At 31.5% G+C, this 14,184-nt stretch overlaps 1 protein-coding gene across 1 annotated transcript in view; it reads right to left on the bottom strand.

Annotated features, from left to right (window-relative positions):
- Nucleotides 1-14,184, bottom strand: part of LOC143223664 (solute carrier family 4 member 11-like) — a 151,935-nt gene that overhangs the window by 8,153 nt on the left and 129,598 nt on the right. Inside the window, exons 12-13 of the mRNA XM_076451912.1 lie at nucleotides 7,249-7,456; nucleotides 4,019-4,125 (exon numbers count right to left, since the gene is read on the bottom strand). Of these exons, the coding sequence (XP_076308027.1) occupies nucleotides 4,019-4,125; nucleotides 7,249-7,456 (315 nt within the window). The remainder of the gene's footprint in view (nucleotides 1-4,018; nucleotides 4,126-7,248; nucleotides 7,457-14,184) is intronic.

Here is a 14,184-nt window from a genome sequence, read left to right as displayed (position 1 = left end):
ATACTTCTGGAAAATACAATATAACATCTTAACTATTCCAACATACTTCTGGAATATACAAAATAACATCTTAACTATTCCAACATACTTCTGGAAAATACAAAATACATCTTAACTATTCCAACATACTTCTGGAAAATACAATATAACATCTTAACTATTCCAACATACTTCTGGAAAATACAATATAACATCTTAACTATTCCAACATACTTCTGGAAAATACAATATAACATCTTAACTATTCCAACATACTTCTGGAATATACAATATAACATCTTAACTATTCCAACATACTTCTGGAAAATACAATATAACATCTTAACTATTCCAACATACTTCTGGAAAATACAATATAACATCTTAACTATTCCAACATACTTCTGGAATATACAATATAACATCTTAACTATTCCAACATACTTCTGGAATATACAAAATACATCTTAACTATTCCAACATACTTCTGGAATATACAATATAACATCTTAACTATTCCAACATACTTCTGGAAAATACAATATAACATCTTAACTATTCCAACATACTTCTGGAAAATACAATATAACATCTTAACTATTCCAACATACTTCTGGAAAATACAATATAACATCTTAACTATTCCAACATACTTCTGGAATATACAATATAACATCTTAACTATTCCAACATACTTCTGGAAAATACAATATAACATCTTAACTATTCCCACATACTTCTGGAAAATACAATATAACATCTTAACTATTCCAACATACTTCTGGAATATACAATATAACATCTTAACTATTCCAACATACTTCTGGAATATACAAAATACATCTTAACTATTCCAACATACTTCTGGAATATACAAAATACATCTTAACTATTCCAACATACTTCTGGAAAATACAATATAACATCTTAACTATTCCAACATACTTCTGGAAAATACAATATAACATCTTAACTATTCCAACATACTTCTGGAAAAAACAATATAACATCTTAACTATTCCAACATACTTCTGGAAAATACAATATAACATCTTAACTATTCCAACATACTTCTAGAAAATACAATATAACATCTTAACTATTCCCACATACTTCTGGAAAATACAATATAACATCTTAACTATTCCAACATACTTCTGGAATATACAATATAACATCTTAACTATTCCAACATACTTCTGGAAAATACAATATAACATCTTAACTATTCCAACATACTTCTGGAAAATACAATATAACATCTTAACTATTCCAACATACTTCTGGAAAATACAAAATACATCTTAACTATTCCAACATACTTCTGGAAAATACAATATAACATCTTAACTATTCCAACATACTTCTGGAAAATACAATATAACATCTTAACTATTCCAACATACTTCTGGAAAATACAATATAACATCTTAACTATTCCAACATACTTCTGGAAAATACAATATAACATCTTAACTATTCCAACATACTTCTGGAAAATACAATATAACATCTTAACTATTCCAACATACTTCTGGAAAATACAATATAACATCTTAACTATTCCAACACACTTCTGGAAAATACAATATAACATCTTAACTATTCCAACATACTTCTGGAAAATACAATATAACATCTTAACTATTCCAACATACTTCTGGAATATACAAGAAACATCTTAAGTGTGTATGACGAATTTCATTATAATGAACGCTGAAGAAATGTACACATTGATCGTTTTATCTATTTTAGCAAGTTATAAGAAAATTCAGCGGGGACAATAGCAAAATATGAGTACATCGCAATTGTTTGGAGACACAAATCTAACAACCAATTAATCACAGGCTGTCCTTACTTTTCGAAGAATATTAATTATCGAGTGTATAACACAAGGTTAAAATTTCATGAGCTTCAACAAAGGAAGAAAACATATATTCCAGAAAAGTAATTTTTTAATGTTATAAAACGCATTTAAAATATTCATTATTTATAAAATAAAAGAATCAAAAGAATCAAAACACGAAATATTAATGAAATTATAATGGTGTAAACCACATTTTTGTTTCACAGTGTACTTGTATATAACTGCAAGCACTTGAAAAGTTGATTTCACAGCATCAGAAAAAATAATATCGGGATATTTGTTTAGGACTCATATAAACTAAAAATAATAATTCTAGTTTAGTTTATGCCGATGTGAGTCATATTTCTTTCTAATTATTATTTAAAGGCGCAGTTTCTAGTTTTTATGCAGAAAATTTATAAAGGAAGGTAAAAACGCTGAGGAAACAGGTTCATAGACGAGAAAATAATAATTTATTTTTGCACAATAGAGGCTGAGTACATTATGTTTCCCATAAAGTAGTTACAAACTTACATTGTTAAAATACGAAACTCGATTTCCCGCAGTGGACGAGGTGCCCACTGTGTAGCTTTGTTCTAAGAAAGCAACAAATGCTTTATACTAAAACGGCTTTGGAGTCTCGTCACATACAGTCGTATTATATTTGACAACAGTGCATTTTGATAACAGTTCTGCGGCGTAGCTTCCATTGTGAAAGGCTCCTTCATAAAGCAGTCTTGCTCAAAGCACACCCCTCCTACCTTAATGGTTTCTATAATCTATCTAGTGTAGGAATACTAGTTTCCCAATACCCATTTAAATAATACAATCATGCATAAATTCATAGGCATTGCGTGTGGCGACTTAAATAATAGTCTTTGCATTGAATAGAGTGAATACTCTTAATTCTACAGCTGCATGGGCTATACGAAAAGTGAACGGCTACTTTGTGAAAACAACTTGTGTCGGTTTTATCAAATGGCTCTACTTCTTTATTACATTGTTGCTTGGGGCACATGAACGGCTTTTGCCACTGAAGTGTTTGTGAACTCTCGCCTGTCATAAAATGTCGCGCAATACAAATTGTTAAAGGTCTTTTTCTGGACGGCTCTGCACCCAAACTAGATGTATATTCTTTTGTCCTCCACTTTCTATGTAATTCCAAGGGCATTCCTCTTTTGAAAAATCTAAGTCCCCGACCTGAACCCATTTTCATGATTTCAGAATGTGAATATTTTACATCGGAGAGGGCAGTTACCCCCTACCTCTCTTAAAAAGCAATAAATTTTCCGTGGCATCACACTACTTACAAAATAACAAACAATGTAATGATGTAGTTGTGATACATTCTGTTCGAACCACAACTTTATATAACGTAACCTGTTGATTTGCATAGTCAAAATCGTTTTAATATAATGTTATACCCAATCCTCCGTGTTGATGTTTTTATTTATCAACTACTTATAATTACTAACCATCCCATATTGTTTAAGTGAAATACTATTTTCCACGTGGTTTTTATAAACAGAAACTGGTAATAATAACGAAACATCAATAAAAGTCAGTGTAATGTGTTTTTATAACAATTACTGCAATAGTTTAAAAGAAATCTTGCAAGGTGTATTTCTGAAACACAATATTAAACTAAAAATTAAGAGAAAACAATAAGGAAAAATTTACTGAGAAGAACGCATATCAACCAAACAGGATAGACTAAAATGTGTTTTATTTAGTCATAACAGATGTAAACCATTACTGAATACTATGTAATATACTGCAAATCGATGTCTTAATATCATTTAAAGTTTTTATAGCATACAACATCAACTCAATAATCTCTTGATTAACGTTTCAACTGGCAAAGACATTCTAAATGACTGACACAGTTTAAGTCTGGGTACTTGGCTGCTGCTAATTAATTGCATCATCTTTGTTCTGAAAGTGTTCAAAGCAGCGCCATCTGTAGAATGATTCAGTGGTAATACTATCTGTTTCAGGAGCTTTAAGTACAGTACAGTAATATAACAGTCCTTTTGTTTTTGATTTGGTAGAAAGTTTTAAAATTTCGGTCACAATAACAATTAGTGTTTATAACAAAACGGTATTCTAAAACTGGTAATAACACTTTGTTTGTTTTTTTTTCCTTATCGTCAAGTAATACATTTAAAACGCACGAAAACAACATGTTCATACTTTGAATGTCCTGGAAGACGAAGGATCCGACGAAACTTAAGGATATTACAGCTACTGGTAAGGCGTAGTCTGCTAACATTTCCCGTTTACTTGCCTGAAGGTAAGGTCTGAAATATAAAAATGGCAGTTAGCAATACAACCTCACCCAACTTCAACAGAACATAAATATCTGCTTTTCCCTCAGTCCACCAACTTCGTACTAATTATTATTAGATTAAAATATAATTTAAACAAAAGAAGGCGATCTGTTTGTTTTCCAAATTTCGCACAAAGCTACTCGAGGGCTATCTGTGCTAGCCGTCCCTAATTTAGCAGTGTAAGACTAGAGGGAAGGCAACTAGTCATCATCACCTACCGCCAACTCTTGGGCAACTCTTTTACCAACGAATAGTGGGATTGATCATAGCATTATAACACTTCCACGACTGAAAGGGCAAGCATGTTTGATGCAATAGGCATTCGAATCCGCGACCCTCGGATTACGAGTCGAACGCCTTAACACGCTTGGCCATGCCAGGCCTCAAGGTGATCTGTGACTTAAGCCTAACGAAAAGTACTTGCAAGCGTACGGCCCTCTAAATACAGTAAAACCTGTCTAAGGCGGAATTGCACGGGACAGAGTAAAATTTCCGGCTTAGACGGTGGACATGCATTTCTATAATTATATATAAGTTTCAAGAGGAACGTTATACTTGCTTGACTCAATGGAAGTAAGATGTTTGTGAATAAAGTTATTCTACTGTTTATGTTATATTTATTAGAATAAAACCAAAAATAGACATTTAAAATATACATAAGTACACAAAATCTTAATGAAATTTATTTGAAGAAAGTGTCCAATTTCAACTGTTTCGTTTTTAATGGTCTTTCTCATGCGGTTAAAAGAAAACGCTAATTCTACGGCCTTTTCATGGAGTTCATTTTCCCCCTTCATATTTGCATACAATTTAATAACATTAATATAACTTAACACTTGTGATGAAGTAGGAGTTTCTATTTCCTCACTATCGTTTCCATTTTGTTCACCTTCTGAATCTCTCACACTGTTACCATCTCGAGATTGTATTATAGATTTTAAATCAATTTCAGTAGTTTCTGTTAAAACATTCTTGTCAACGTTCACAAAACTTTGTGTTCACAGAATCATCTGTATCAATCTTCTCAATCAGAGTTTGGATTTCACTAGAATCGTCATAACAAACAACTTCTCCACAATCTCCGTCATTATCAGAACAAATCCACAGTTTCGAAAGCACTTTATTACGCATTTGATTGAATGACTTTAAAATGCAATTATATCTAACACATCAATTTTCATGGTAATTTCAGATGCTTTCTTACAGTCGTCCATGTTTACAATAATATGCTGAAGCATCAATTTTCTGTATTTCAATTTTATACACTGTATAATTCCATTATCTGGTGGCTGTAGAACTGATGTTGTACATGGAGGCAGAACATATGAAAGTTGAACAATTGGGTGACAAGTTACATTATATAGGAAAAGTAGAATATTCCAATCTATTTTCCATTCTTTTGTTTAATTTGTTCAAAAATTCCTCGAATATAGCACTTATCATCCATGTTTTATTATTCGCTTTCCATTCCACGGGAAGTTGATTCTTCCTTAAGTTTCTGAAACAGTGCGGATTTTCACTTTTACTTATTACCAAGGTTTATCTAGTTTTCCATCATCAAATGCGACAAAAAGTACAGTCAATCGTTCTTTCGAATAGCGACCTCCAGAATAATGACGGCAGAAAAATAACAGAATATATTTAACAAATATTTACTGTAACAAAATGTCCAATAATTTATTAATATTTAAAGAACTTATTAATTGAACAATAATTTAGTAATATTTAAAGAAATTATTAATTGAACAATAATTTAGTAATATTTAAAGAAATTATTAATTAAATAAGAAATTAATATTTAATCAAAAACATTTTTTTCGCCTAACTCAGGTTCTAAGCCTAATTGCCTAATTGTTGACAGACAAGTTTGGTGAAAGATAGTTTTCCGTCCGCGTACGCAGGTTCCGCCATATAGAGGGCCATTAAAACAGAAATCTTAAGATAATGCTATAAAATGTTTATATTTCCGACTTGTACACGTATTCGCCCTGTGCAGTTTCCGGCTTAGATAGGTTTTTACTGTGTAACATTTCTGTACAGGTTTACACGATGAAAGATAATATAAATAAATAAAATTTTCGTAATGATTTTGAAGAAAATCACCTAGTGAGTAGTGAATACCTGCAAATGTTACCTTCAATAAGTGTATGAAGTTGTTGCTACAGTGAATATTCAAAGACGGGTTACCTTTTAGTTCTGATCTGTATTGATAGTTTGATCTGATCTAAGTAAAAAATTCTTATATAGGACGATCACAACGGTTCCAATAAAAGTGTTAATAATGAAACAAACAGAACAAAATTGTTAATTAACTAACATAAAATGATTTTCTATTTGATTCGGTTTGTTTTTTGAATTTCGCGCAAAGCTACACGAGGGCTATCTGCGTTAGCCGTCCCTAATTTAGCAGTGTAAGACTAGAGGAAAGGCAGCAAGTCATCACCATCCACTCTCAACTCTTGGGCTACTCTTTTACCAACGAATAGTTGGATTGACCGTTACATTATAACGCCGCCACGGCTGAAAGGATGAGCACGTTTGGTGTGACGGGCATGCGAACCCGTGATCTTCTGATTACGAGTCGAGTGCCTTAACCACCTGGCCATGCCGGGCGTTTTTTATTTGAATGTGTTTGTTTGAATACTTCGAGTTCCTTCAGAGCTGTTAGCTATTGGTTCTTGTTGGTGAAAATTCAATTAACCCGGGTTACTACCTTCATTGAAAACCGGGTTATGCGACATCAAGTGGCATCAAACATCATCTTTCTTGTTTAGGAAATTTACAAACAGCGGAAGAATTGCCTCGATCGATTGTAAGAAAACACGCATAAACACTTAAGAAGGTGAAAATAATTATGTCTAGCAGATAGGCCTTCTGCGGGAATTATTATTTGTTACGTTCATCACTACTGTTAATTTATTGTTGGATTAAAACACAGCAATAGATAAGGATATGAATGAGTTACTTCAAGTCAACAAATGAACGCGCTATAAAATTAAAATTAAATGAAAAAATAACGTAAACAAATGTTAATTTTAACCAATAAATTAGATCACATGTACTATACTAATTACTATAGGCAGCAATACTTACGTTTTATTGAAGTTGTACAGTGACACTGCAAGCCAGACGGTGCCGAACATCAACAACAAGAACAGAAGACTATTCTCTCGCTTGCAGTCTTGCAACGTTATTAATGCCTGAGAGCTCTTATTGGTGGAGTTACCTAGCCAATCCGAGAGTTGAGAAAGGGAAGATTCTTGTTCCATACACGCCGGCGCGTAGTAATACTTCTGAAAGTCTGTAAGAATGAAGTGTTTGGATAAATTAGTACACCGTTATTAAAACTAAGCATCGAAATCATAGGAACTTAAGCAGTTCTAACTGTAAAATAAACCAATATAATTTTCTGTCCACTTGGATGTGTTATAATATATTGATATTAAAAGTGTGACCCTGAAAATAATGTTAAACACTCGTCACATCATAAAGTATAGATTAATTTTTCGAATCACTGATTCTGGACTATTTCTGCTTACGTTTTTAAGATACAATACTACAAGGAAGATATTGCAAATAAAGTTATCTGAGACAAAGGATTCCATGCGTAAAATACCTGTAAAAGAAAATGTTTTGGTCAACGTTTTGGCAAAATAAAATCCTATTTAACATATTACCACAATCTAGTTGGAATATTTTCTACTTATGTCAGAGCAACTGGGGACCGACATAACCAAGAGGTTACGATGCTCCACTCGTAATCTGGAGGTCACGGGTTCGACTCCCCGTCATACCAAACATGCTCGCCCTTTCAGCGGTGGGGGCGTTATAATGTGACGGTAGATATCACTATTTGTTGATAAAAGAGTAGCCAAGAGTTGGCGGTGGATGGTGATGACTAGTTGCTTTCCCTCTAGTCTTAAACTGCTAAATTAGGGAGGGCTATCGCAAATAGCCCTTGAGTAGCTTTGCGCGAAATTCTAAACAAACAAACGAGGCAATTGATCCTCCCAGAGCCACTAATGCACAACCACAACTAAACAGAATAAGTGAATACTCCCAAAAATACATAAGAAAAATATATATAGCATAGACACAATTAGCAATATTTTCAAAATCAACGAAACATCAAAAAGTTCAACCCCAGCTTTACATGAACGGAGAGCTTCTCCAGACTGCTACATCTGCAAAATGTTTAGGACTAACATATGATTCTAAAGCTACCTGGATAAAACATGTAAATAACACAAAAATTAAAATTTGGCGAAGAATAAACTATGCTAGGAGTTTAACTGGTAAATATTATAGAACAACACCAGAAAACATCATTAAATATACGAAACATATACAAGACCAGTAACAAACTATGCAGCTCCTGCATGGATTAAACCAAGTAAAAAACAACTTCAAACCAAACTACAAACATTACAAAATACATTACAACAGCATATAGAGTACCCAAAACCACTTCCTCAAAGTTCGTACACAAATACTCTAATACACAAACAATACCAGATATACTTCTCCATAGTACAATAAAATATTTCGATAAAAATTGGAGAAAAAATGAGTTGTTATACGAACTCGACAGATATTGCATATATGATGAAGAGAGTCCTAAACACCTCTCCCCGATAAACTTGTACATCAGATCATTAAGATAAAATTAAGTATTAAACAAATAAATACAAAGCAATAAAAAGTAATAATAAATATAAATAAATAATATATATATATACACTAGTGCTAAAATAAAACAGGCCACCTATGTTCCAGACTTTGACAATCTGAAAGAACAATATACATGGACATTGCCTTAAAAGGGCCTGAGTTATGCTCATCACTTTGGCCCTCATGTATTTACTTTAAATATACTAATAAGTCCACTCTAGCAATGAAAAGGAAGGAGGAAGAGGTCTAGTGTACCTGACCCTCCGGGTATACAAATTTATATACCCAAACAACTAGAGAGAGATTTAGAGACCCTCCCAGGTCCACCCAAAGGATCTAAATACCGACAATTAGAAACATCGAATAACTCTGCCACATGGAAATGAGTACGTTATGGTAGCTTCGTTTTTACCAACTCATTAAAAACCAAATCAGTAAGTTTACCTGAGTCGTGTAACGCCAATGCCACAAAAAGCTTTTGTTTGCTTAAAGATGTCTTCATCTTTGTAGAGGAAAATAATTCGGTTTCTTAACTCCCCCTGTAGTAATCTTACTTTTAAAACTATATAGTTCTCCGGAGAAATTGGTAAATATCAATTTTAAAACACGAGATAAATATACAGTATTTTAGTTCTCGAACTTGACGCTCGAAGTTTTAAAGGTAGTGATAATTTAATCTTCACATGTACACTCGCTGGAGTATTTCTTATATGCAGAAACGTTTTATAACCAGTGACATATAAAACCAACTTAATACCTTAACACCTACAGAAGAGTTGTGGTGTTAATAAGAAAAGCGTGACACACTTTACAGCAGCTCGTGAGTTTTGCTTTAACGTTCGACACATTAACCATAAGAGTACTATGTGTTGCAACTCAAATAAGTAATGAAATACTGCAAATATCTGAAGTCGCTTAAAGCTTTAAACTCGAATACTTTAGGCAACATTAACCTAGAACATACCAGTATCAAACAGTATATTATACACAATATTAACCTAGAACATACCAGTATCAAACAGTATATTATACACAATATTAACCTAGAACATACCAGTATCAAACAGTATATTATACACAATATTAACCTAGAACATACCAGTATCAAACAGTATATTATACACAACATTAACCTAGAGCATACCACTATCAAACAGTATATTATACACAATATTAACCTAGAACATACCAGTATCAAACAGTATATTATACACAACATTAACCTAGAACATACCAATATCAAACAGTATATTATACACAACATTAACCTAGAACATACCACTATCAAACAGTATATTATACACAATATTAACCTAGAACATACCAGTATCAAACAGTATATTATACACAATATTAACCTAGAACATACCAGTATCAAACAGTATATTATACACAACATTAACCTAGAACATACCAGTATCAAACAGTATATTATACTTATACACAATATTAACCTAGAACATACCAGTATCAAACAGTATATTATACACAACATTAACCTAGAACATACCACTATCAAACAGTATATTATACACAATATTAACCTAGAACATACCAGTATCAAACAGTATATTATACGTTATATTAACCTAGAACATACCAGTATCAAACAGTATATTATACACAATATTAACCTAGAACATACCAGTATCAAACAGTATATTATACACAATATTAACCTAGAACATACCAGTATCAAACAGTATATTATACACAATATTAACCTAGAACATACCAGTATCAAGCAGTATATTATACACAATATTAACCTAGAACATACCAGTATCAAACAGTATATTATACGTTATATTAACCTAGAACATACCAGTATCAAACAGTATATTATACACAATATTAACCTAGAACATACCAGTATCAAACAGTATATTATACGTTATATTAACCAAGAACATACCAGTATCAAACAGTATATTATACACAATATTAACCTAGAACATACCAGTATCAAACAGTATATTATACACAACATTAACCTAGAACATACCAGTATCAAACAGTATATTATACACAATATTAACCTAGAACATACCAGTATCAAACAGTATATTATACGTTATATTAACCTAGAACATACCAGTATCAAACAGTATATTATACACAATATTAACCTAGAACATACCACTATCAAACACTATATTATACGTTATATTAACCAAGAACATACCAGTATCAAACAGTATATTATACACAATATTAACCTAGAACATACCAGTATCAAACAGTATATTATACACAATATTAACCTAGAACATACCAGTATCAAACAGTATATTATACACAACATTAACCTAGAACATACCACTATCAAACAGTATATTATACACAATATTAACCTAGAACATACCAGTATCAAACAGTATATTATACACAATATTAACCTAGAACATACCAGTATCAAACAGTATATTATACACAATATTAACCTAGAACATACCAGTATCAAACAGTATATTATACACAATATTAACCTAGAACATACCAGTATCAAACAGTATATTATACACAACATTAACCTAGAACATACCAGTATCAAACAGTATATTATACGTTATATTAACCAAGAACATACCAGTATCAAACACTATATTATACACAATATTAACCTAGAACATACCAGTATCAAACAGTATATTATACACAATATTAACCTAGAACATACCACTATCAAACAGTATATTATACACAATATTAACCTAGAACATACCAGTATCAAACAGTATATTATACGTTATATTAACCTAGAACATACCAGTATCAAACAGTATATTATACACAATATTAACCTAGAACATACCACTATCAAACACTATATTATACGTTATATTAACCAAGAACATACCAGTATCAAACAGTATATTATACACAATATTAACCTAGAACATACCAGTATCAAACAGTATATTATACACAATATTAACCTAGAACATACCAGTATCAAACAGTATATTATACACAACATTAACCTAGAACATACCACTATCAAACAGTATATTATACACAATATTAACCTAGAACATACCAGTATCAAACAGTATATTATACACAATATTAACCTAGAACATACCAGTATCAAACAGTATATTATACACAATATTAACCTAGAACATACCAGTATCAAACAGTATATTATACACAATATTAACCTAGAACATACCAGTATCAAACAGTATATTATACACAACATTAACCTAGAACATACCAGTATCAAACAGTATATTATACACAATATTAACCTAGAACATACCAGTATCAAACACTATATTATACGTTATATTAACCTAGAACATACCAGTATCAAACAGTATATTATACACAATATTAACCTAGAACATACCACTATCAAACAGTATATTATACACAATATTAACCTAGAACATACCAGTATCAAACAGTATATTATAACAATATTAACCTAGAACATACCAGTATCAAACAGTATATTATACACAATATTAACCTAGAACATACCACTATCAAACAGTATATTATACACAATATTAACCTAGAACATACCAGTATCAAACAGTACATTATAACAATATTAACCTAGAACATACCAGTATCAAACAGTATATTATACACAATATTAACCTAGAACATACCAGTATCAAACAGTATATTATACACAACATTAACCTAGAACATACCACTATCAAACAGTATATTATACACAATATTAACCTAGAACATACCAGTATCAAACAGTATATTATACATTATATTAACCTAGAACATACCAGTATCAAACAGTATATTATACACAATATTAACCTAGAACATACCAGTATCAAACAGTATATTATACACAATATTAACCTAGAACATACCAGTATCAAGCAGTATATTATACACAATATTAACCTAGAACATACCAGTATCAAACAGTATATTATACACAATATTAACCTAGAACATACCAGTATCAAACAGTATATTATACACAACATTAACCTAGAACATACCAGTATCAAACAGTATATTATACACAACATTAACCTAGAACATACCAGTATCAAACAGTATATTATACGTTATATTAACCTAGAACATACCACTATCAAACAGTATATTATACACAATATTAACCTAGAACATACCAGTATCAAACAGTATATTATACGTTATATTAACCTAGAACATACCAGTATCAAACAGTATATTATACACAATATTAACCTAGAACATACCAGTATCAAACAGTATATTATACACAATATTAACCTAGAACATACCAGTATCAAACAGTATATTATACACAACATTAACCTAGAACATACCAGTACTAAACAGTATATTATACACAATATTAACCTAGAACATACCACTATCAAACAGTATATTATACACAATATTAACCTAGAACATACCAGTATCAAACAGTATATTATACACAATATTAACCTAGAACATACCAGTATCAAACAGTATATTATACACAATATTAACCTAGAACATACCAGTATCAAACAGTATATTATACACAATATTAACCTAGAACATACCAGTATCAAACAGTATATTATACACAATATTAACCTAGAACATACCAGTATCAAACAGTATATTATACACAATATTAACCTAGAACATACCAGTATCAAACAGTATATTATACACAATATTAACCTAGAACATACCAGTATCAAACACTATATTATACGTTATATTAACCTAGAACATACCAGTATCGAACAGTATATTATACGCGATGTTAACCTAGAACATACCAGTACTAAACAGTAAATAAAATGCTTTAACTTCAATAAAATTTGTTTTTATAATAAGGCCTCCAAGAAAAAATTAAACACAATTGTGATTGAGGCACAGATGTTTACTGTAGAAACTAGTCAGTGTCGTAGTATTTATATTTTCAATCTGCGCAGGGGTTAGACAGTGACCCTTGTGCCATTAAGATGTAGCTGTTTCTAATTTTGAACTACTTACTATAGTGAAAACAGCTAGTCAGAAGCGCACATCGCCATAAGGGTTTTGTCAGGCTTTGAGCCGAATAAATGATCTGACTGTAACTTTTATAATGCACCCACAATTGAAAATGCAGAGCGCGTTCAACGGCATCTTAAAGCGAACCTTCTGGTCCGTAGTTCGACACATTAACCATTAAGCTGCACTCGTTTCCAATAATGTACACCGGACAGATATTATCGTCATGATCCTCCAGATGTCAGTGGTTATTTTATGGATTTGAAACGATAAAATTCGGAGTTCCTTTCCCTGTGGGAGATAGAGTGCAAATAGCGTAATATATAGCTGTGCCCTTATACCCAATTTTTCCGCCGTGTCCCAACACAAAACTTGAAATTAAATATTTTCTAAAAC

The sequence above is a fragment of the Tachypleus tridentatus genome, chromosome 8 (genome assembly GCF_004210375.1).
Source record: "Tachypleus tridentatus isolate NWPU-2018 chromosome 8, ASM421037v1, whole genome shotgun sequence".
NCBI classification, from domain to species: Eukaryota; Metazoa; Arthropoda; class Merostomata; order Xiphosura; family Limulidae; genus Tachypleus; species Tachypleus tridentatus.
Note: the sequence above shows the minus strand (reverse complement) of the source record. Positions and strands in the feature narration are given on the sequence as shown.